This window comes from Arachis hypogaea, chromosome 12, assembly GCF_003086295.3.
Source record: "Arachis hypogaea cultivar Tifrunner chromosome 12, arahy.Tifrunner.gnm2.J5K5, whole genome shotgun sequence".
Classification (NCBI taxonomy): domain Eukaryota; kingdom Viridiplantae; phylum Streptophyta; class Magnoliopsida; order Fabales; family Fabaceae; genus Arachis; species Arachis hypogaea.
Window position 1 is genome coordinate 117901410 of NC_092047.1, and position 22385 is coordinate 117923794.

The 22385-nt window shown below is 35.3% G+C and overlaps 2 protein-coding genes and 1 long non-coding RNA gene across 4 annotated transcripts; 1 reads left to right on the forward strand and 2 right to left on the reverse strand.

Moving 5' to 3' along the window:
• Positions 1-564: 564 nt before the first annotated feature.
• LOC140177159 (uncharacterized) lies at positions 565-6917 on the reverse strand. Its single transcript, XR_011868974.1, has 2 exons — positions 6127-6917; positions 565-918 (listed from the first exon to the last, which is right to left on the reverse strand). It is a non-coding gene; the product is annotated as an uncharacterized lncRNA (long non-coding RNA).
• A 7461-nt stretch (positions 6918-14378) lies between these two features.
• LOC112728734 (putative disease resistance RPP13-like protein 1) lies at positions 14379-18999 on the reverse strand. 2 transcript variants are annotated; one of them, XM_029290960.2, is made up of 3 exons: positions 15146-18999; positions 14835-14950; positions 14379-14747 (listed from the first exon to the last, which is right to left on the reverse strand). In XM_029290960.2, exon 1 carries the CDS (start codon positions 18762-18764, stop codon positions 15897-15899), a length of 2868 nt encoding a protein of 955 aa, XP_029146793.2. In that variant the 5' UTR covers positions 18765-18999; the 3' UTR covers positions 14379-14747; positions 14835-14950; positions 15146-15896. The 2 variants fall into 2 exon arrangements, with proteins under 2 accessions (XP_029146793.2, XP_072066078.1); XM_072209977.1 differs by having other exon boundaries at positions 15066-18999.
• A 986-nt stretch (positions 19000-19985) lies between these two features.
• LOC112730704 (uncharacterized) lies at positions 19986-22200 on the forward strand. Its single transcript, XM_072208467.1, has 3 exons — positions 19986-20030; positions 21147-21214; positions 21837-22200. The coding sequence occupies exons 1-3, from the start codon at positions 19986-19988 to the stop codon at positions 22198-22200; spliced, it is 477 nt and encodes a 158-aa protein (XP_072064568.1).
• The last annotated feature ends 185 nt before the right edge of the window (positions 22201-22385 follow it).

Consider the following 22385-nt stretch of genomic DNA (forward strand, 5'->3'; position numbering starts at 1 on the left):
TTAGTCTTGCCAAAGGAAACAAGGGGATGGAGCATTAGCAGCTCCGATGACCCTCTCGCAGTGAAGCAGAGTAGAGGCGGAGGTAGCTTCGGGTTGCACCAGCGGTGAGCTTTGGCGACGGCAATGTCTCCCTCAGACGCGGCCCCTTCGACGGCGACGACCGTAACTCCAGCAACGAGTCCCAGTAGCGACGATAGTGGTGCTGCCTTCTCTCTATCCATCTCTCTCCTTGCTCGTCTCTCTCTCTCTCTGCCTCTATAACTCGACGGCGGTGACGGTTTCCCATTGCTTTGCCAGTGCCGTCATCTTCTTCTCTTCTCCCCTCGGTGTCTTTCTCACTCCCTCTTCTCTATTTCTTTCTTTTTCTTTTGTTCAGACTTCAGAGTGTGTGTTTGTGTGAGAGTGAGTAAGTGTGTGGGTTTAATTTAGGAATTAGGGTTAGAATTTGGGAAAAAGAATACGCGTAATGTAGGAATTTCGATAAAATTAGAGGGTAGGGTAGTAATAAAAGGAATTAAATATAAAATGTTTTAAAAAAAGCTTGGGATGTTACATTCTGCCCTCTTTGAAAAAATTTTTGCCTTCTAAAATTGATATAATATAAAAAATGTTACATGGTTTTAGCTTTTAACCAAACATGAGAAAGAAGTATAATCGGGTGTAAAAGTTACAAGATAGGTGTGTGTTAAAACGATACGGTTGACATTCACCGACTCTCGTTCCTCTGACAACTCAGATATACATAGCACTCTTCACTTCGTTCGTCAATCTCTTCAAAATACAATCTGACTTCATAATCTCCTTGGTTCTGTAGTATATATCCATGGAAGCAACCAGTCTTGTGTGAAGTCTTAGAATTACAACTTTCTGAACTTCAGCACCGATAAGCTGTGTCCTAATGAACTAACGTATCGCTTGCTATCCGGGAATTGCATGACATCGAAACAAGCACGAATTTAGTCAAAAGGATTCAAAACTTAAGAAGAGAAGAGCAAATATCACATATGGTGCTCACATGAACGTGAAAGGATGCTTAAGATTGCAATTAAGCAATGGTGTACAGAAATAATGAAGTGTGTCAGAAAGAGAACCAATTATATCTTAACAAAAAAATTTGAATCAACAAACTTTGATAGAAATAATAAAAAAAGGTGTACTAGGCCAAAACAAGTTCAGGTTGAATCAAAGAAGTACAAAGTTCACAAAGAATGTAACCAAAGTCAATGGCAATTTTTACATAGATTTAAGAGAATGATTAGGGACACGATCAGGCAAGAGAAGAATCAAATCAAAGACTTTTTCAAAGAAGATCTAGAACAAGAATTCGAGGAGAATACTAGAAGATATGATGTATCACAGTAAAGCAAGTTCAGATTACATCAAGAAGTTATATAGTTCACGTAAAGGAATGAAACGTCAACACCTGTGTTGTTGAGAATTTATGGGATAGCCAAAAGCATGATCAAATCGAGATATGCATAAGATGTAGGACATGAAACAAAATAATCAAATTTCATTCAACAAGAATTGAAACAAGAAACTCCTGACATGAAATATAGAGGAATGAACGATATGTCAAATCACGCAGCACGATTATAACGCATATTTCAACACAAACTATCCCAAGAAGAACACCTAACATTCCCAAACTTAACGATTACCATTACTAAAAGAAACGAAGGAGTTTAGAACTACTATTTCTCGCCGGTTATAATTTCTAGCCCTCTGTATGCATCATGCTCAACAATCATACCACAAGATGTGACAACACTAGATAGAATATAGAATTTTCTTTTTACAACAAAACTAGAAAGCGAACAAAACAAAACAAAGCCCAGCAGAACAATATCACCATAGCATAAGAGCCTTTAGAGCATAAGTAAATGTTGAAATCACCGAAAAAATTTCACCATTTTCCTTATTCCATAACCATTCCTCACATCATCATCAAGACTCTAAAAAGGCCAAAAATTATGAGAATATTGCAAATAACTGAGATAGCATATTAGAAAAAAGACATAGATGTTGCATCTAAAATTAGAAGCTAGGATATATAAAAATATAGTATTACCTAGAGATTTCTACTTCTAAACATCAACAACAATAACAAAACGAAATATTCAAACACAATCAATCAAAGTATAGTAATAAAGGAAAAATTTAAAACGAGCAAATGCAACATATGAAAAAAAATCCGAAATAAATGAACCAACTAAAAATAGGAAACTCATGAAAAGAAAAGAAAATATTGATAAATTTTACATTTCCAAGATCAAACTATGATCAATTCACACCCATCATTCTCAAATTAACAAGTTATGATGAAACAACTCAAGATTAAATCCAGTGACTCAAAATGAACCCATCGGTTTATTTAGAGTTTAGACATCTCCAATTTTCCTACATTGCAAACAAGAACCAAAGCTGTCCAAAAATTAGGAAAGTCAATTTTATTTTATTTTATATTTTTTTTACAATGCCTACTTTATAATAATCCGTGAATATAATAAGGGAAAAAACTCATATAAAGAATTTGTTCAACTTTAAGGAATTAGATATCCAATCTTTTCCATCTGAAATCGCCAGAAATTTTTTTCAATATCTAAGACCTACAATCTCAATCTCACAAACCCAAAAAACCAATCTCCCCAAATTCTGAGAATAAGGACAATAATTGAGAACAGAAGAATTTTCAAAAAAAAAAAAAAGGTCAAGAAAATCTTCAAGTTTCACATCTTAGCCAAAAAGCACGATTTATCTTTTACTCACCAACAAAAAGCAATCATTCACGATTTATATTTCACCTTCACAGAGTAGACCACGTTCCTTCATAATGAATAAATTGAGATCCACTCAAGCAAATATCTAATTTAAAATTAAATTCAAACAACAAAGTAGTAGTACTACTATCACAGTTACAATTATATATTTGAAATCAGCTAATAAAAAAAATAAAAGACAAACATCACCAAAACAAATAAAATTATAAGAGCTGATTCTAACACACCCTCATTCATACATAAACGAAATTTTTGTCATGATAATACACATAAAATAGGTTGTTTGAGCTGCCCTTTAATAAGTTATTCGCGTCTAAATGTAATCCACTGTTGCAACAATGAAATCAAGCATAGCACAGAATTATTAAAAGACACAGACACATTGGCTGTGGTGTGCACTTCTAAAATCAGACCAACCAAACTATTTCAGTTTCAAAATAATGAACATGATCATAAAAATTCACTTGAAAATATGAAGTCATTTCGACATGGTCAAGAAAAAGTATTTCTTAATCTAACTAATGATAAGCCTAAAGAAAGTATAAAGGTAGTATAATAGAAAACCTTTTGAGCTTTACTTCCATCTAACTAGAATGGAAGGGATCCCTAGTGAATAGATGAAAAGTTGTGTGAACTAATAAAATATTATATTGTAAGCATCTAAAAAAGTTAAACAATTTCTCTCCTTGCTCCTCAATTTAAGTCTCTGCAAAATTGGCTCTCACCTTTTTTTTCAAGTGCATTAACAAAGAACAGTTCATATTTATATATAATCAAAAAGGTAGGAACGTGTATGAATTTAGGGACAATGTTTTTGTTTTCCTGCCCTTACAACCAAAGAGAACTTGAAACACACTATTTTGAAATTGACCGCATTTCTATCAATCTATTTTTCTTTGTTTGTGTATTCAACCATTTTTCTTGAACACATCTCAAATATATAATTCCATGAACATGAAACCAGCAAGGAGAAAACAAAACAATATTCAATCAGGACCATACATAGTAGAAACGTACAATTAGAGACAATCACCTAAAATTCAAATAACCCCTTATTCAATCTAGCCACACAAATAGATTCCTAAAAACCAGTAGTTGCTGAATATACTCCCTAATTTGTTGTCATCATTTCAAAAGCCTTAACCTCTTCATTCAAGTATCATATATCTCTTAAAAATCTCTTGAAATAACTAATTTCTTTCACAAGCATCACATTTCGCAGAAATCATCAGAATTAAGCAACAATAGAAAAATCATAGAACTCACAACAATTTCATGACAAAAAAGTCATGTCCAGCATCACAATACCATAATAGAACCAGATCATCAAACTAGAAAAATTCAAATACACTTCTAGATTAGAAAGACCTTTGATCCATCTAATTAATCACCCAAATAATTCATTATACCTAAGCAAATAAAATCATCAATTTGACAAACAACAATAACACTTCATTCATATGTTCATCGCATAATTCTTTTCCTTGAGCAATTGAATAACAGTTTTCAAGGTTATTGATTCAAAAGAAAGAATCACGAGTGGTTCAAAATTATGTTAGTTTCAAAGATCATCAACATAAGAAGAACAAACTTGTTTTATCGAAATCCAGAACAAAGTATCTCAATCAGCAACTAAGTAAATACACAATCCACATATCTAATTACAGTTCTATAAAAGGAATAAGATAATAATTCACAGCAAAAACATATAAAATCTTTTAGATCATGGATGAAATCTTGAAATCGGAAACCATATAAAACAACATAAAGATGAAGAAAACTAAAGCATATATTCACAAAAGCGAGGATGAGTAGAACCAGCTAGAAGATAGAGAATTGAAACCGAAACCATTGTACCAACGCGTTCAAAATAACCTACTAAAGCATAGGTTAAGATTGGGAATAAGAAAATGATAGGAGTAGCAAGAAGTGGCAGAGGACGCAAGATCACAATAACCAAAAGACAACAATGACATAGAGAGGACAAAGATGACATTCCTATAGGCCTCTGATAGTATCACAATTCGTACAAATAGGCGCGCTTCTATTCATACAATTTTGATCCTACTGTAGGACACTTGCTCCATATTTCACAGGTTAACCTAAAGCTTTAATACCACTTTGTCACGACTCAAAATGAGCCATGACCGGCGCTCAGTAGAATATTCTCATAGCAAGTCTAACATACTCGGTGCATATCATTACTCTTGAATTCTCACCTAGTCAAGTATTTGTTCTTGAAAAATATTTAGAAAAAATGGGAAGTTTTGCATCTCAGTGATTAGACAATACATCTATAATCAATATGAGACCATATAAACATTATTATCAAAGTAATTTTAATTAGAAAATAATAGTTAATAATCATAAGTGAATCAATAAGGAATTTCTCATACAGAAATCAAATCAAAAGTCCACACTTGGGCGGCTCCACCTCTATGGGTAGCCCTTTCCTCTAGTGTGTCCGTACGGAATAACAGATCCAACGTGTGGCCTATACGTTAGGCTAGCAACGTCCCTACTAGTTGAGGTCTGAGCCAGATGCATCTAGGTTAATGTCATAATCGCCGTTAACTACGATTTTTTAATACGAGCCTCTCAAACCAAATCAAAACATATAGTTTCAAATACAATAAATCTCTAATCTTTCAAATATATAGGGTATCAAATCAAATCGAATTAGATAATACTTTTTCATAAGAAATTTTTTTAATCATATTTTTTCAATCATAAAAACATATTTCACAATTTCGAAGTACATGAATGACAATAAATACTTCAATACTTCAAACGTATATATTCGAATAAAATCAAATATGATAAAATAATATAAAATTTTATCCAACATATATATAGTCTCATGTAAAATTTTTAAGGTATGAGATTTATAAAAATAATTATTCAATTATAATAAATCAATCACTCTAATCAGATCAAAGTTTTTTTAACAGTAGTTTTTTTAAACATAATTAGAAACTCAAAATAGTATAAACCAAACACTTACCTATTATAAATATAAATCCTACTCACAACGTGTTCTTAAGAGATCAAAAGACCAAATTCGAAGTGTCAAATTAAAAGGTAAAAATGGTTAACATAGAATGAACCGAAAGAACACAAAATTTAGAATAGCAACAACAATTCTCAGTTTTTAACTGTAGCAACATCAACAACATCCCTAGTAGCAACATGGGAAAAGCACGGTAATAATAGCAGCAAATCCAACCGTTTATGATGATTTAAAACTGAGCAAAGACAGAAAGAGAAATCAAGTAGGATAGGACACAGTTAATAGTGGAGCTTTATGGTAAGACAAGGCAAAACAAGCTTAGTCTTATGGTCTTACCAAAGGAAACAAGGGATGGAGCATTAGCAGCTCCGGTGACCCTGTCCAGCGTCAACGGTGAAGGACACGGCAGAATAACGATGGCGGCGGTTCCTCTCCTTTGGCAGTGACTCCCGCAGCAGCACTACAAGCTCTGACAAACAGGGAGACGCAGGGGTCAACCGCAGTGAAGCAGAGTAGAGGCGGAGGTAGCTTCGAGTTGCACCAGCGGTGAGCTTCGGCGACGGCAATGTCTCCTTCCGACGCGGCCCCTTCGACGGCGACGACCGTAACTCCAGCGACGAGTCCCAGCAGCGACGATAGTGGTGCTGCCTTCTCTCTATCCATCTCTCTCCTTGTTCATCTCTCTCTCTCTCTCTGCCTCTATAACTCGACGGCGGCGACGGCTTCCCTTTGCTTCGCCAGTGCCGTCATCTGCTTCTCTTCTCCTCTCGATGTCTTTCCCACTCCCTCTTCTTTATTTCTTTCTTTTTCTTTTGTTCGGACTTCAGAGTGTGTGTTTGTGTGTGAGTGAGTAAGTGTGACCGAGTTTAATTTTGGAATTAGGGTTAGGATTTGGTAAAAACAATAAGTATAGGATAGGAATTTTGATAAAATTAGAGGGTATGATAGCAATTAAAAAAATCAAATATAAAATATTTCAGAAAAAGCTTGGAAGAACGTTACACTTTTGGGAGAAATTAGAAGAGTGAATCCCTTCATTCTCTTCTCCCTTCCTATTTTCTATATATAAAGTATAAACATTCATCATATGCACACCGATTTGCAATGCAATGATTATGTGGCAGCATATGTTGATGGCTCTTGAGAAGGTTTTGAACTAGGCCAATTTGTTGATAGGCACCAAACAGTATCCCATTAACTAAGCAAAAATAAATTTATCTGCAAAACTTTAGTTCATGTGTCCGAAATTTATTATCAAATGGTAAATTATATTTTTTCCATTAATTAATTTGGATGTCAAGACTCATGCAATCAATTTTTCTTAGAACAATAAGAAGGACTGTGATACAATATGAAAATGGTGAATATTATAATTGAAGTGTTTGAATGTATTATATTATAAAATGTACAGGGAATCAGCCTCTTTATAGAGGAATTACAGAAATAGAAATAACTAGAAAATAGGAAAAAAGGAAAAAATACTAGCCTAAAATAAAGGAAAGATTTCTAATCATAAAATCCCTAAAATTAAGCTAAACCCAAAAAGGAAAAGATTTATAATTAATTCTATTTACATAAGATTCATAAAAGGAATTAGGAATCTGATTTTGATTTGATTTAGTCAACACTCCCCCTCAAGCTGGCTTGAAGATATCATTCATTGACAGCTTGCTTATTATGCTATCAAAAGTCTTCTTGAGTAATCCTTTAGTTAGAATATCTGCTAATTGTTCCGTGGTTGGAACATATGAGATGCAAATCTGTCCTCTCTCAATCTTTTCCCTGATAAAATGCTTGTCAACTTCAACATGTTTAGTTCTATCATGCAACACTAGATTATGAGAAATGGAAATTGCAGATTTGTTGTCACAATACAACCGCATTGGTGGAGAAATGGAAACTTTTAGTTCTCGTAGGATTTTCTCTACCCATATTGCTTCACATATTCCATGAGCCACTGCTCTAAACTCAGCTTCTGCACTACTTCGTGCCACAACACTCTGTTTTTTACTCCTCCAACTAACCAGGTTTCCGCCAACAAAAGTACAATACCCAGATGTTGACCTTCTATCCATGACATTCCCAGCCCAATCTGCATCTGTATAAGCTTCTACTTGAAGGTGTCCATGCTTTTTATAGAGTAACCCTTTCCCAGGCGACCCTTTCAAGTACCTTAGGATTCTAAAGACAGCATCCATGTGTTCTTGACCAGGTGAATGCATAAACTGGCTTACCATGCTCACAGCAAAGGCTATATCCGGACGTGTATGGGATAAATAGATTAGCCTCCCTACCAACCGCTGATATCTCCCTTTGTCCATTACATTTTCTGGTTCAGCTGGCTTCAATTTTAAGTTAGGCTCTATAGGTGTTTCAGCAGCTTTACAACCAAGTAATCCCGTCTCTTTTAAAAGATCTAGGATGTACTTTCGTTGGTTCATAAAAATGCCTTCCTTAGACCTTGCAAATTCAATTCCAAGGAAGTATTTTAATGAGCCAAGTTCTTTGATTTCAAATGCTTTGGCAAGCTTCTCCTTCAAGTCTTTTAGCTCCAAAAAGTCATCACCTGTCAGAATAATGTCATCCACATATACAATTAAGATGGCAGTTTTATTAGCTGCTGAATGCTTATAGAAAAATGTATGGTCAGCTTGGCTTTGAGTATAACCAAGTCCCTTCACCACCATTCCAAGTCGTTCAAACCAAGCTCTTGGGGATTGTTTCAATCCATAGAGAGATTTCTTTAGTTTGCACACTTTATTCCTCCCTAGTTCAGCTTCAAATCCAGGTGGAAGTTTCATGAACACCTCTTCCTCTAGTTCCCCATTCAGGAAAGCATTCTTTATATCCAATTGGTATAAAGGCCAATTGTAATTCGCAGCAAGAAATAAGAGAATCCGCACAGAACTGAGTTTGGCAACTGGAGCAAAAGTCTCTCGATAGTCTACTCCATAGGTTTGTGTATATCCCCTAGCTACTAACCTAGCCTTATACCTCTCTATGCTTCCATCAGCATTGCATTTGATGGTAAAAACCCACCTGCAGCCAACCAATTTTGTATTCTGTGGCAGATCTACAATCTCCCAAGTTTCATTTTTCTTGAGTGCATGCCACTCTTCCATCACTGCTAATTTCCAGTTGGGATCATCTAGTGCTTCCTCTATGTTCCTAGGCTCAAACAGATTTGTAATTTTAGAAGTAAAAGCTCGATGTTTTTGAGAGAGATTTTGGTAAGAGACATAATTGGAAATAGGATGGTTGGTGCTGGTTTTAAGTACCTTTTTGGTGCAGGTTCTGGTTTCTTTCCTAAGGGCTATTGGCAAATTATTATTAGAAGTGACAATTTCAGATTTACCTGGAAGTTCCTGAAGTACTACAGTTGAGCCGTCTTCCGGGTTTTCAGATTGGGTTGGTACAGAGATGATGGGCTGGTCTCTAGTCTTCTTGGGATATTTCCGAACATAACACCGAAGCTCCTTTTCTTGTGGTATTTCTTTTCCTGTTTGGATTCCAACTAATTCTGGCACAATTTCAGAATTGGTTTTCATATCTTGTTTTGCAATTGTTTCAGAATTTACTTGATTAGTGAAAGTTGTATCCTCAATATGTAAGATAGGAGTAGGTAAAGGTTCATGCAAAAAATTTTCTTCCCTTAGACTCTCCCCTTGAAGAGAATTTTTTTGAAAAAAGGTTTCATGTTCCAAAAAAGTAACATCCATACTTACATGAAATTTCTTGGTGTGTGGATTGAAACATTTATAACCCTTTTGACTTGGGGAATAGCCAATAAAAATGCATTTTTCTGCCCTTGGATCAAGTTTACTTCGATATGAAGGTGTATGTAAAAACACAGTGCAACCAAATACTTTTAAAGGTGAGTCAGAATGCAATCTACATGCTGGAAAATTCTTTTTGAAAGTATCCAACGGTGTGCAGTAATTTAACACACGTGTGGGCATTCGATTTATGAGATAGGCTGCTGTTAGAACAGCATCTCCCCATAAATACTTTGGAACATTACCCTCAAACATAATGGCACGTGCTACTTCAAGAAGGTGTTTATTCTTCCTTTCAGCAATGCCATTTTGTTGGGGTGTATTGGGGCATGTAGATTGATGTTGAATACCTTTCTTTTGAAGAAATTCACCAAGATTTTTATTAAAGTATTCAGTGCCATTATCACTTCTTAATATTGAAATTTTTGTGTCAAATTGTGTTTCTACCATTGTTGAAAAATACTGAAAAATTTTAGAAACCTCAGATTTTTCATGCATGAGATAGATCCAACATAGTCGTGTGTGGTCATCAATAAAAGTTACAAACCATTTTTTTCCAAATTGAGTTGTTATTTTCGATGGACCCCATACATCACTATGAATCAAGTGGAAAGGTTTAGATGCATGATAAGGTTGAGAGTAATAAGGAACTCTATGACTCTTTGAACGAATACAACTTTCACATTTAAGTAAGGAAGAATCAATATTTTTAAACAAACTTGGAAACAAGTGTTTGAGATATGGAAAACTAGGGTGTCCTAGTCTATTGTGCCAGAGAATTATTTGGTTCTTTATAGGCATAGAACTTATACCACTAAATCCTTGAGCTATTTTATCCTCCGAAATATCCTCAAAGTGATAAAGCCCATCCATCATCTTAGCACTGCCAATCATCTTCCCCGAAGTCCGGTCCTGAAAAATACCATGAGTGTCAAAGAATGTCACAGCACAATTGGAATCCTTGCAGATTTTACTAATAGAGAGAAGATTACAAGAAAGCTTTGGTACATGTAGGACATTTCTTAGGTCAATGTTTTTGGACAGTTTAATTGTACCTTTTCCAGCAATAGATGAAAAACTACCATCAGCAACTCTAATTTTTTCATTTTCAAAGCAAGGAGAATAAGTTTTAAATAAAGGGGAGAGGCTGGTCATATGGTCAGATGCACCTGAATCGACAATCCATGGTGCATTCAAGTTTGAGGTGCAGTTAAGGGACATAGGAATACTAAAATTACCTGTTTGAGCCAAAGAACCACTAGGAGTACTAGACACAGAACTGGAATTTAACAGCCTTATGAGCTGCTCAACCTGTTCCTTACTCAATGATGATTTTTCAGCCTCATGAGCAGTTGGGGTAGAGCGTATTTTGAGACCAGGTTTGCTGCCTTTAAGGTGTGCTGGTTTTCCATGAATCTTCCAGCAGGTTTCTCGGGTGTGACGAGGTTTATTGCAGTGGTCACACCAAAGATTGGAGGGGTGCTTCTGATTTGATGAACTTTTAAGTGCAGCAGGTGCCACTAAAAGTGCATTAGACTCCAAAGAGGTCTGTTCAGTCTTGCCTTTTCCTATCATCACAGCTCTACGAGTTTCCTCTCTTCTAACTTCAGCAAATACTTCTCCAATTGAGGGTAGGATTGCTCTTCCAATAATTCTGCCACGAACTTCATCTAGCTCCACGTTGAGGCCTGCAAGAAACTGGAATATCCTCCCTTCTTCCACTGTTTGTTGGTGGTGTTTGGCATCAGCGGCTGAATTCCACTTGTAGTTATTAAAGTGGTCAAGATCCTGCCACACCCGCTTCAATGTGTGGAAATATTTGGTGACATTGTCACCCCCTTGTTGAATTTCTCTAGCTTTTAGAGTAAGTTCATAAATTTGGGATTTATTCCCAAGATCAGAGTACATCTCCTTGACACTATCCCACAATTCTTTGGCTGTGGTATAGTACATATAGTTACTGCTGATATCCTCCTCCATTGAGTTCACCAGCCATGTCATCACCATGGAATTTTCGGTATCCCACACATGATATTGTGAGTCAGTGATGTTAGGCTGGCTTCGCTCACCGGTGAGATATCTAATCTTCCCTCTTCCACGGATATACATCTGAACTGATTGAGACCACCTAAGGTAGTTTGACCCATTGAGTCGAAATGTGGTGATCTGAACTGAATGGGAGTCACCACTAACTAGTATCCGTTGCTCAGATTTTAAATCTGATGGAGTAGGAGTGGTGTTCTCCTTCTGTTCAGGATTAATGACTGAGGAACTGTCAGCCATAGCTATAAATCAGAGGCACAGTGCAGAGATCCTGCTCTGATACCAAATTGAAGTGTTTGAATGTATTATATTATAAAATGTACAGGGAATCAGCCTCTTTATAGAGGAATTACAGAAATAGAAATAACTAGAAAATAGGAAAAAAGGAAAAAATACTAGCCTAAAATAAAGGAAAGATTTCTAATCATAAAATCCCTAAAATTAAGCTAAACCCAAAAAGGAAAAGATTTATAATTAATTCTATTTACATAAGATTCATAAAAGGAATTAGGAATCTGATTTTGATTTGATTTAGTCAACAATTATGATGGCAATGAAGGTGCATTTCCTGTTCCTGGTATTCTTGTGGCGCTTCCATGCAAGGTGGAGCTGCTGGACCAAAGCAGCCATGTCCAAGAACACTTGATGAATCTTATTGAGACTCCTCTGTATATTAATCACTGTGTTATGCCTCTCTTCAATCTCTTGGATTGTGTCCATGATTGTTGTTCTCCCTTGTTTCTCAATTTCTTTCTGCAACAAAGTTTAACCTTCCCACCACATATATTCCAACATTATAATAACCAAATAATGAAACAATTTTCATTCGAGCTTCCGAATAATGATTACATAGACCAACTTGCTTCTTCCACTAATAAGCAACAACAATTCTTGGATAAACAATTTACCATCTTTCCAGGTACTTGTTATTTTTTATTTATAATATTATTGTTCTTTACAATTTTTGTATATCAATTTAGAAATTTATATGAATTGTTAAAGTTAAGAAGATATAGTTGTGATTAGTAATTGACGATTTCATGTATACAAGTAGTAGTTATGCTTCATCTTTTTGGCACAACAAATTTGGGAGATAGATATAATAATGATGCTAGATTGCATTATGATAAATGAAATAAACATGTAAATATGTGTTATACAATTCACTTATTTTGGGAAATTAGTGTAGAGGTGGTTGTTTTCCATTTATTAATCCTTAGGAGGAAGCCGTATCAGTAAAAGAGACAGAAAATGAAGAAAAATGTACTTAAATTTTAATTAGGGTTGAGGATCATTTAAAATTGGGATTATTATGCATTATGATGCCACAAGTGATAGATTATAAAGTAGAAACAACTTTTCCTTGTGATTCTAAAGTTATATATACTCAGCCGTCGGTGAAATTCTTGATTGAATGAAATTATATTATCAGATAAACATGTCCTGTGATATATTGTAAATTATTTTTGGCTAACCAATGAAAAACTCTTCTGCAGAAGATTGCAAAATTTCAGGTGAAGCACAGAAGCCTCAAGCAACATTATCTTTACAGCCATCAATGGCTGACCCTTGGAACCGCTTGGATTCACTCAGCCTATGATACAAAACTACAAAATTCTCAAAAAATAAAAGAAATTCATTCTTGGTAACTTAATTATTCATGGATACATAAGTTTCATTTCTTGTTCTTTCCTTTCTAGATATGTGCAGAATATCCTTACATGGATCAATTTTATGGACTCTTCTCAGCTTATGCACCTCAAATTTCGGTTTGTATTTTATCTCAAATCTCAAATCTATATATCTATATATTAATCATATCAGTGTTCTTGTAATGCATGTCTCTGCATACAAGAATCTAAATTATAGTTATGAATGTGGAAGGTAACACTATTAACACAAAAAAAAATAACATTGTAAATGTAAATCAGTAATTTTTAAAAATATTTGTTACTTTAAAAATTTTGCATATTAACAATTCAGTGTATCTGAATACAATTTGCATCAAGATACAATGAGTTATTAATATATCAAACTTCTAAAGTTACAGATTTTTTGAAGTAGATGGAGTATATAATTATAATATTAAAATATAAATAGTAATGTAATTGTCTTTTTGCAGAGGCTTAATATTCTGAAGCAGAAAGACTAATGAATTATGATGTGTGCGTATTGTGTTTAAATAACAGCATGAATTTGTAGCATTTTTATGTGTGTGCTTTTTATTATCATGTCTAGGTTTGGTGTTCTATTTATGAATTTTTGACTTTGTCAAGTAATGTATAATACTATAATGTCTTCTTTGTTAGAAATAAAAATAAGATATTTGACAAATGCATATTACAACAATTGGTTTCTTCTCCGTTGCGACTTTAGTTATACTTATAATTAACAAAAACACTTTGAAAGTGAATTACAATATTACACAGAAATTTCTAATTAATTAATCTTACTATAATAGCATGCATATCTTCTGCATAATTAACAGAAACACTAAGAATTGAAATGGATTGAATATTTGCAATAAAAATCTTGTAATTTTACACAAAAAGCTAAGGTAATGTTTTGCTTTTTAATTTTTTTATACTGATATGTTTATAATAAGTTGGTAATTGTTTATTGTTGTTTAGTTAAAGTGACATCATTTGATAATTTCAAATTGGCATTGTCAAGAAAAGATTTTTAATTTCATGAAATACTAACAAAAGAATATGGAAAAACAATGTTACTAATTAGAGGCAATTCTTTGTCACCAATACACAATAAAACAGAGAAAAAGGGGGGCGAAAATCATAGATTAGAAAGGCTCAATGGTGCAACATAATTAATCACACTCCTCCAATACATAAACGCCAAGGTAAGTCACCAATATAACTGACATGATACATCTAAAAAAAATTTCAAAAATGCCAAAAAGTAAATATATGTCTGCAAAAGAATGTGCTAACATGAATCTTCCAAAAAGGAGCATCACCATGAGGTTTGTAGAAAGTAGAAACCAAACCAAAAGTCTCCATCTTCAAAAGGGTAGGTTCCAAAAGAAAATAAAGAATCTAAGGAATTAAATTTTCCAATGCAATGGTCACTTTGCTCAAATGTGTCCATGATTATGGGTCTCCCTTGTTGCTAGGTTGCTTTCTGCATGAAAGTTTCAGTCTCACTTGTTATCATATTTTTTGAGTAATCAATGTTATTGGAACATTATAAAGTATATAAAAATCTTACTATTACTGGCTTATTTCTCAGCAATCAGCCCTGTGTAGTGCAAGGATTGAATATTGTTCATCCAGCGAAAGCAAAAGCAAAGGTGGCGAAGTTGTGTTGTTGGGTGGATGGATAATCTGTATGAGAAGGTACAAGTATTAAGTAAGGAATGGTATAACAGATTAATAAGAATGAGCGAATGAAGAATAAGAATATTGTAGAGAGAATGAAGAATGAAAACTCGTGACTCACTTTATATGCATGAAAAACATAAATATATTGAGGGAATAAGAATAATGTTGTGTGTGTGCCTGTTGAAGTTGTTGGATTACCAAATCCATCTGTAATCAACTTGAATGGCGGGGATGTGGGAGATTTTGGGCCAAAGCTGTGGATCCTTCTCCTGACATCGTTTGCCCAGCAAAGGGCTTCCACAGATGTTGAGTTGTATTAGAGAGGCAGGCAGCTTTTCTCCGTCAATGTTCTCCAACTTGCGACATTTAGAAATGTATAAATGTTGGAGGGAGGTGAGGTGGGCAAGTCCCTTGCATTCCAACGTCTCCACATTTTTAATGTCATACAATGTGAGAGACTCAAGCGAGGGAGGCAACCAACCTTCCTTTGGGAGGCACTTCACACTCTCACATTCACGCCCAATACAAAGATGAGTAAGCCCGTGAAATTGGGAATTCATGAATGCTGCACTGCTCACTAGTTTCTCGCTGTGGCTGATCTCAAGAGATCTCAGGCTACGCTGTGGATCCCCTGTTGCTGACAACTCGATCTCTGGGCATTTCAGTAATGTGAGAACCTCTAGCTGAGGTGCTGCCATCCATAGCGTCGACACGGACTTCAAACTCCTACACTCGTTGATATGCAAAGAACGGAGAGATGAAAGAGAGCGTGACACCACAATACACTCCATGATTCCACAGTAGCTGATTTCAACACGCACGAGATTTGGAAAGGCATCCAACAACGAGAAGGATGTAACTGAATCACAGCTGTTCTCTATTGATAGTTCCTGCAGCGAGTGATGTTGCCCATCCATTTCGAATTCTAATTTTCTGCAATGCTGTATCGTCAACTTTTGTAGTGATGGGGAATAGCACTCACAGGAAACCAAATGTGGGAGGAACAATCTGAGATGCATAAAGAAGTGAGGCAACTCAGTTGCGTGTTCGTAATGGCCTCCACCACGGACCCCACTAGACGCTTTCCTTGAATTGAAAGACTGGTAATCGCAGGTGCCCTTGGAACACAACAACTCAGCTGCTTGCAATGGCTAATCTGAAGTGATTGCAAAGATGGTAGATGAATGGGCAAATCTCCTCTCAACATCGGACAGCCAAATATGGTAAGCTCCCTAAGTCTCGGAAACCCATTGAACTCTAATGAACGCCACTCCTTCCAGCAAGGCATTAAATAAAACGAAAGAGTTTCAAGCATTGGGAATGGTGGTGTCTCCAAACAAGATTCACCATTCTGGTTAAAGTAAAACTCAGCACCCACACTTTCCAGACTTTTAAAATGTGAAATTGATAGGTGCTTCAACGAGGGCAACTGTCCAAATGAAGGAAGCATACAGCAACTCCTGCAACGAATAAGTGTTATTTTGGTGATGTTGTGGTAGGAAGAATGTCCCACCCAATCTGGAAATGTTGTACCCCTGTAACCATTGATCTCTAACTCTTTCAAATTAGTGTGAGGTTGTAACTTGTCAAGTATGTCTCTTTCCATTTGGGAATCAACTGTATTCTCGTCTTTATTCCTCGACCAACTTAACGTCATAAAATCAATGCCATCCTTATCAAACATTCCTGCCATCGAAGCTTCATTGCTGTTGACCACATTCTCCAACTCTTTAATGGAAATAGATTGGTGTAGATCTACGAGTGCTCCCAATTCTTTAATCTTGTTTTCTTCATGCTTTCCAACAAAATAATTACTTAAAAACTGCAAACTTCTTAATTTGCTCATGCCTTTCGGCATCTCACGTAACTTAGTCCCTCTAATATCAAGATGGCGCAAATTTACAAGATCTTTCATGCCAACAGGTAGCATTTTCAGATTGCTACAGGAATACAACTTCAAAGTCTGCAAATTGTAAAGGTTACCCAATGACTCTGGCAATGCCACAATGTTGGTCTTGGACAGATCCAAGTAACGCAGATGAATCAACTCACCTATTGAATCAGGTACTGACTCAAGAGGAAAGCTTTCAAATGACAAAGCTCTCAGGTACTTCAACTGTGACAACATGATGCAAGGTGCATTTTCCATGTTAAATGGGATCTCTGACCCCAAATTGATTTCAAGAAATGTCCTTGTATGTTTTATTGCATCGCAAACTCCCAAAACTTTTGACATTGGGTAATTGCCTTTGGCATTATGTGACAAATGACGAGCTTTAATATCAACCTCAACTGCATTCCGAACCTCTTCAGCTCTGAAATAGAATTCTCCAGCACATGTCATTGCTAAATCATGAACAAGATCATGCATCACAAATTTATTTCGCCAAGTACTATGAGGTTGCAAAAATGATCTCGCAATTAATTCATCAAAATATTCACCACCAACTTCTTCCATAGTCTTTTTTTCTACTGGTTGCAAAAAATTCTCTGCCATCCATAACAGCATCAATTCATCCTTGCTAAATTCATAGTCCTTGGGATACAAGGAACAATAAACAAAGCACTGTTTCAAATATGAAGGAAGAAAATAATAACTTATCTTTAACGCTGGAACAACATTTATTCTGTCATTGGAGAGTTCCCAGATTTCACTCTTCAGTAAATGATTCCAATTTCTGATATCAGAATTTCCACGCAATATGCCTCCAAGGGCTTGAGCTGCCAAGGGCAATCCATCACACTTCTTTACGATATCTCTGCCGATTTTTTCCAGGGTTGGATTATCCACAGAAACAGTTGACAGACGTGCATGCTTTGTAAACACCAACCAACAATCTTCATCGGACAATGATCTTAGTTCATGAGGTGAAACAGTCTGCACTAAAGAAGCTACTTTTTTGTTTCTAGTGGTTATTAGAATTTTACTTCCCTTAACCCCTTTTTGAAAAGGTTTTAGAAGCTTATCCCAATCACTATAATTTTCATTCCATACGTCGTCCAAGACAATGAAGAACTTTTGCCTCGACAACTTTTCCTTTAAATCAAGCTGAAGTAAATTCAAATCTGTCAAGTTACAAGAACTCGAAGTTATTACCTCGATTATAGTCTTGGTGACCTTGACAATATCAAACTCTTCTGACACACAAACCCATCCTCGTAAATCAAAATTCTCCTTCACTTTGTCATCGTGGTAAAGCAATTGGGCCAAAGTAGTCTTTCCTATTCCGCCCATGCCCACAATGGGAATGACAGATAAATCACCATCAGCAGCATCATCATCATCCAACAACAGTTTGAGTATGGCCTCCTTGTCTTCTTTCCTGCCACATATCTCCGATGGTTCAACAAGACATGTGGATGGAATTCTCCATGACATGTCCACCTTGGCACTCTCCTTCAGACGAAGATAATTCTTGCGTGCTACAACAGACTCTAGTCTTCGAACTATGTTTTCGATGTCACCAGTATCTTCTATATATGAATCAACAAGGCAAGACCAGGAGGAAGAGTTACTTGGATCCCTTTGAGCGGCAGCAATAGCGGCTTTAGTGGAGAGTTCGTCGAGCAAGTCATCAGCCATAAAGAGAGCATCTTGAAGATCAACAAGCCACTTCTTGACTTTCTTGTCACTGAACTGCTTCAGCTCAGCATCATCAAGAACAGGTGCAACATCATACAGATAATTCTGCAACCTTCCAAGCAAGTTGTTCCTTTTGAGGAAAGAGTCGTCTTCTTCAAGTATTGAAGTCAGGTTGTCCAAAACAGCATCAACAAAGGGAGAGAGGTAAGCTCCACCATAAAGTTTTTCAGCCATGGTTGAATCTCAAGTGAAGCAGATCAGATGGGATCAGAACAAAGAAAGAAAGTCAACGGATGAGGGAAGTGTTTGCTTTGTGTGGTAGGTGAAGTTGATTTGACGAGGTTTATGGTGTTCGGACAAAATGATGGGATGGTGTTGTGAAAGATAAACAATTGGTTAATGTATTGGTGAGTGTGCTAATCACATGCTTAAAAAAGGTATGTAACTCTCCATGAATTATGATACTTTATGCTGCCTTCCCATGGCTTCTTATTTTTTTATTGGACAAACTTTGTTGTTATATTAATTTAGTAATTTAAGAACAAGCTGTAACGCATTACCAATTTGTAAACTAAAAACTAGCTGTGGTTGCTCTTTATCAAACTCACTCAATTTTATTTAGCTTTTTCAATTTTTATTATCTCCAAGGAATTTATATGATAGAATTTCTCTTCATGTATTCTTTCTCTTTTTGTCAACAGATTTAAAAGACTATCAAATATCAATGATTCTACTGTATTATTAGAAAGGAACAGAGCAATAATGACTTTTAAATATGCATGTAGATAGTATTTTTGGTAATTAAAATGATTGCTAACTAATACTATTTTATTGTCTTAACTCTTAAACCTTATTTGTTACTTATTTGTCACTTTTTCTTTTATGTAAATTATGGTTAGACAAAGCGTTTTATTATTTATATGTAAATTATTTTATTTTAGGAAGATTTACATAAAAGAAAAGAAAGACATATATAACCCGTTTTCCTTTAGCTGACAAAAATATTCTCAGACCAGAACTGAGCTTGGTGGAGGCGAAGAAATGATGGAGAAGAGTGGGGATGTGAGTAGAAGAAGCAGAGAGAAAGAGAGAGAAGCAGAGGGAGTATGAAGACAGAGCCTTTTGGGAGAAATTAGAAGAGTGAAACCCTTCATTCTCTTCTCCCTTCACATTTTCTATATATAAACATTCATCATATGCACAGCCAATGGTTATGTGGCAGCATATGTTGATTGCTCTTGATAAGGTTTTGAACTAGTCCAATTTGTTGATAGGCACCAAACAGTATCCCATTAACTAAGCAAAAATAAATTTATCTGCAAAACTTTAGTTCAGGTGTCTGAAATTTATTATCAAATGGTAAATTATATTTTTTCCATTAATTAATTTGGATGTCACGACTCATGCAATCAATTTTTCTTAGAACAATAAGAAGGACTGTAATACAATATGAAAATGGTGAATATTATGATGGCAATGAAGGTGCATTTCCTGTTCCTGGTATTCTTGCAAGCTGGAGCTGCTGGACCAAAACAGCCATGTCCAAGAACACTTGATGAATCTTATTGAGACTCCTCTCTATATTAATCACTGTGTTATGCCTCTCTTCAATCTCTTGGATTGTGTCCATGATTGTTGTTCTCCCTTGTTTCTCAATTTCTTTCTGCAACAAAGTTTAACCTTCCCAGTTCCCACCACATATAAGTTATCATATTGTTTCTATTCCAACATTATAATAACTAAATAATGAAACAATTTTCATTCGAGCTTCCGAATAATGATTACATAGACCAACTTGCTTCTTCCACTAATAAGCGACAACAATTCTTGGATAAACAATTTACCATCTTTCCAGGTACTTGTTATTTTTTATTTATAATATTATTGTTCTTTACAATCTTTGTATATCAATTTAGTAATTTATATGAATTGTTAAAGTTAATAAGATACAGTTGTGATTAGTAATTGACGATTTCATCTTTTTGGCACAAAAAATTTGGGAGATAGATATAATAATCATGCTAGATTGCGTTATGATAAATTAAATAAACATGTAAATATGTGTTAAACAATTCACTTGTTTTGGGGAATTAGTGCAGGGGTGGTTGTCTTCCATTTATTAATCCTTAGGAGGAAGCCATATCAGTAAAAGGACAGAAAATGAAGAAAAATGTACTTAAATTTTAATTAGGGTTTAGGATAATTTAAAATTGGGATTATTATGCATTATTATGCCACAAGTGATAGATTATAAAGTAGAAACAACTTTTCCTTGTGATTCTAAAGTTATATATACTCAGCCATAGGTGAAATTCTTGATTGAATGAAATTATATTATCAGATAAAATTGGTTCCCTAGCATTATTGTATTGTAAATTATTTTTGGCTAACCAATGAAAAACTCTTCTGCAGAAGATTGCAAAATTTCAGGTGAAGCACAGAAGCCTCAAGCAACATTATCTTTACAGCCATCAATGGCTGACCCTTCGAACCGCTTGGATTCACTCAGCCTATGATACAAAACTACAAAATTCTCAAAAAATAAAAGAAATTCATTCTTGGTAACTTAATTATTCATGGATACATAAGTTTCATTTCTTGTTCTTTCCTTTCTAGGTATGTGCAGAATATCCTTACATGGATCAATTTTATGGACTCTTCTCAGCTTATGCACCTCAAATTCGGTTTGTATTTTATCTCAAATCTCAAATCTATATATCTATATATAAATCATATCAGTGTTCTTGTAATGCATGTCTCTGCATACAAGAATCTAAATTATAGTTATGAATGTGGAAGGTAACACTATTAACACAAAAATAATAACATTGTAAATGTAAATCAGTAAATGACGGAAACTTTTCGCTTGATGTTAAATTATAGTATAAGTTACAAGTACATCTTCTAAAATTAAGTCTGTTGTTGTAGTGTGTGTATGTATAGATATACGTATCTTCCAGTATTTATCAATGGATCTATGCATGTATGTAACATATATGAATAAAGCAGGGGCTTATGATGCTGCCACTAAACAAGACATCAGATGATGGACCAACTTACGTGAATGCTAAGCAATACCATGGAATCATAAGGCGTAGGCAGTCACGTGCTAAAGCTGTTCTTGCCAATAAACTCATAAAACGTTGCAAGCTTTGAGCATTCATCAAATAAAACAATTCAATTAATAAGCCAATTTAAGCCGAGAATGCAAAACTTTCTGTATTAGAAAAATAGCTGCAGTTTCTTAAACTGGATTAGTTGAATTTTTTAGTAATAGAGTTATGTTATAAGTTGTTTGTGTTGCAGCCATATATGCATGAATCGCGCCATCTCCAACAATGGAAATGGCAACAGTGGAAGTGAAGCAAACAAAAAAGGACTTGGCCATCAACTACATTCCAGTGGTTCTCAGAATTCTGAAGTCCTACGATCCTCGGCCGGAACCTCGAATTCGTTGAAGGAAACAAATGGAAGCAGTCCAAACATTTCATCAGAGGTGACAAGCATGTACTCATCAAGAAGAGGAATTGATGGATTTGCCATCAATCACATTGGAACTCCTATGCACTCCCTTACAGATATGATGGACACTGGACATGGACATAGCATGATCATGCCCGCGAAATGGGTTTCGGCTGTGGTCGGAAACTGCTGCAACCTTAATGTTTGATCTGGCAAGGATATTAAGCGAGTTTTGGTGTAGCATTGCACCAAAATCTTCGTATCCTTGTCAGGCCAGATGGAAAATGCTATTTTCCTTTCTGGTGCTCAGGCAACTCATCCTTGGCTCAATTATATTCTCTATCAATTTTAAAAATATTTGTTACTTTAAAAATTTTGCATATTAACAATTCA

Bases quoted from the DNA above. Each gene is read 5' to 3' on its own strand.
- LOC112728734 (XM_029290960.2), bottom strand. From the start codon at position 18,764: ATGGCTGAAAAACTTTATGGTGGAGCTTACCTCTCTCCCTTTGTTGAT.
- LOC112730704 (XM_072208467.1), top strand. From the start codon at position 19,986: ATGGTGAATATTATGATGGCAATGAAGGTGCATTTCCTGTTCCTG. The intron at 20,031-21,146 runs GTATTCTTGCAA...TTTCCTTTCTAG, and splicing joins AGGTGCATTTCCTGTTCCTG to GTATGTGCAGAATATCCTTA. The intron at 21,215-21,836 runs GTTTGTATTTTA...TTTGTGTTGCAG, and splicing joins GCTTATGCACCTCAAATTCG to CCATATATGCATGAATCGCG.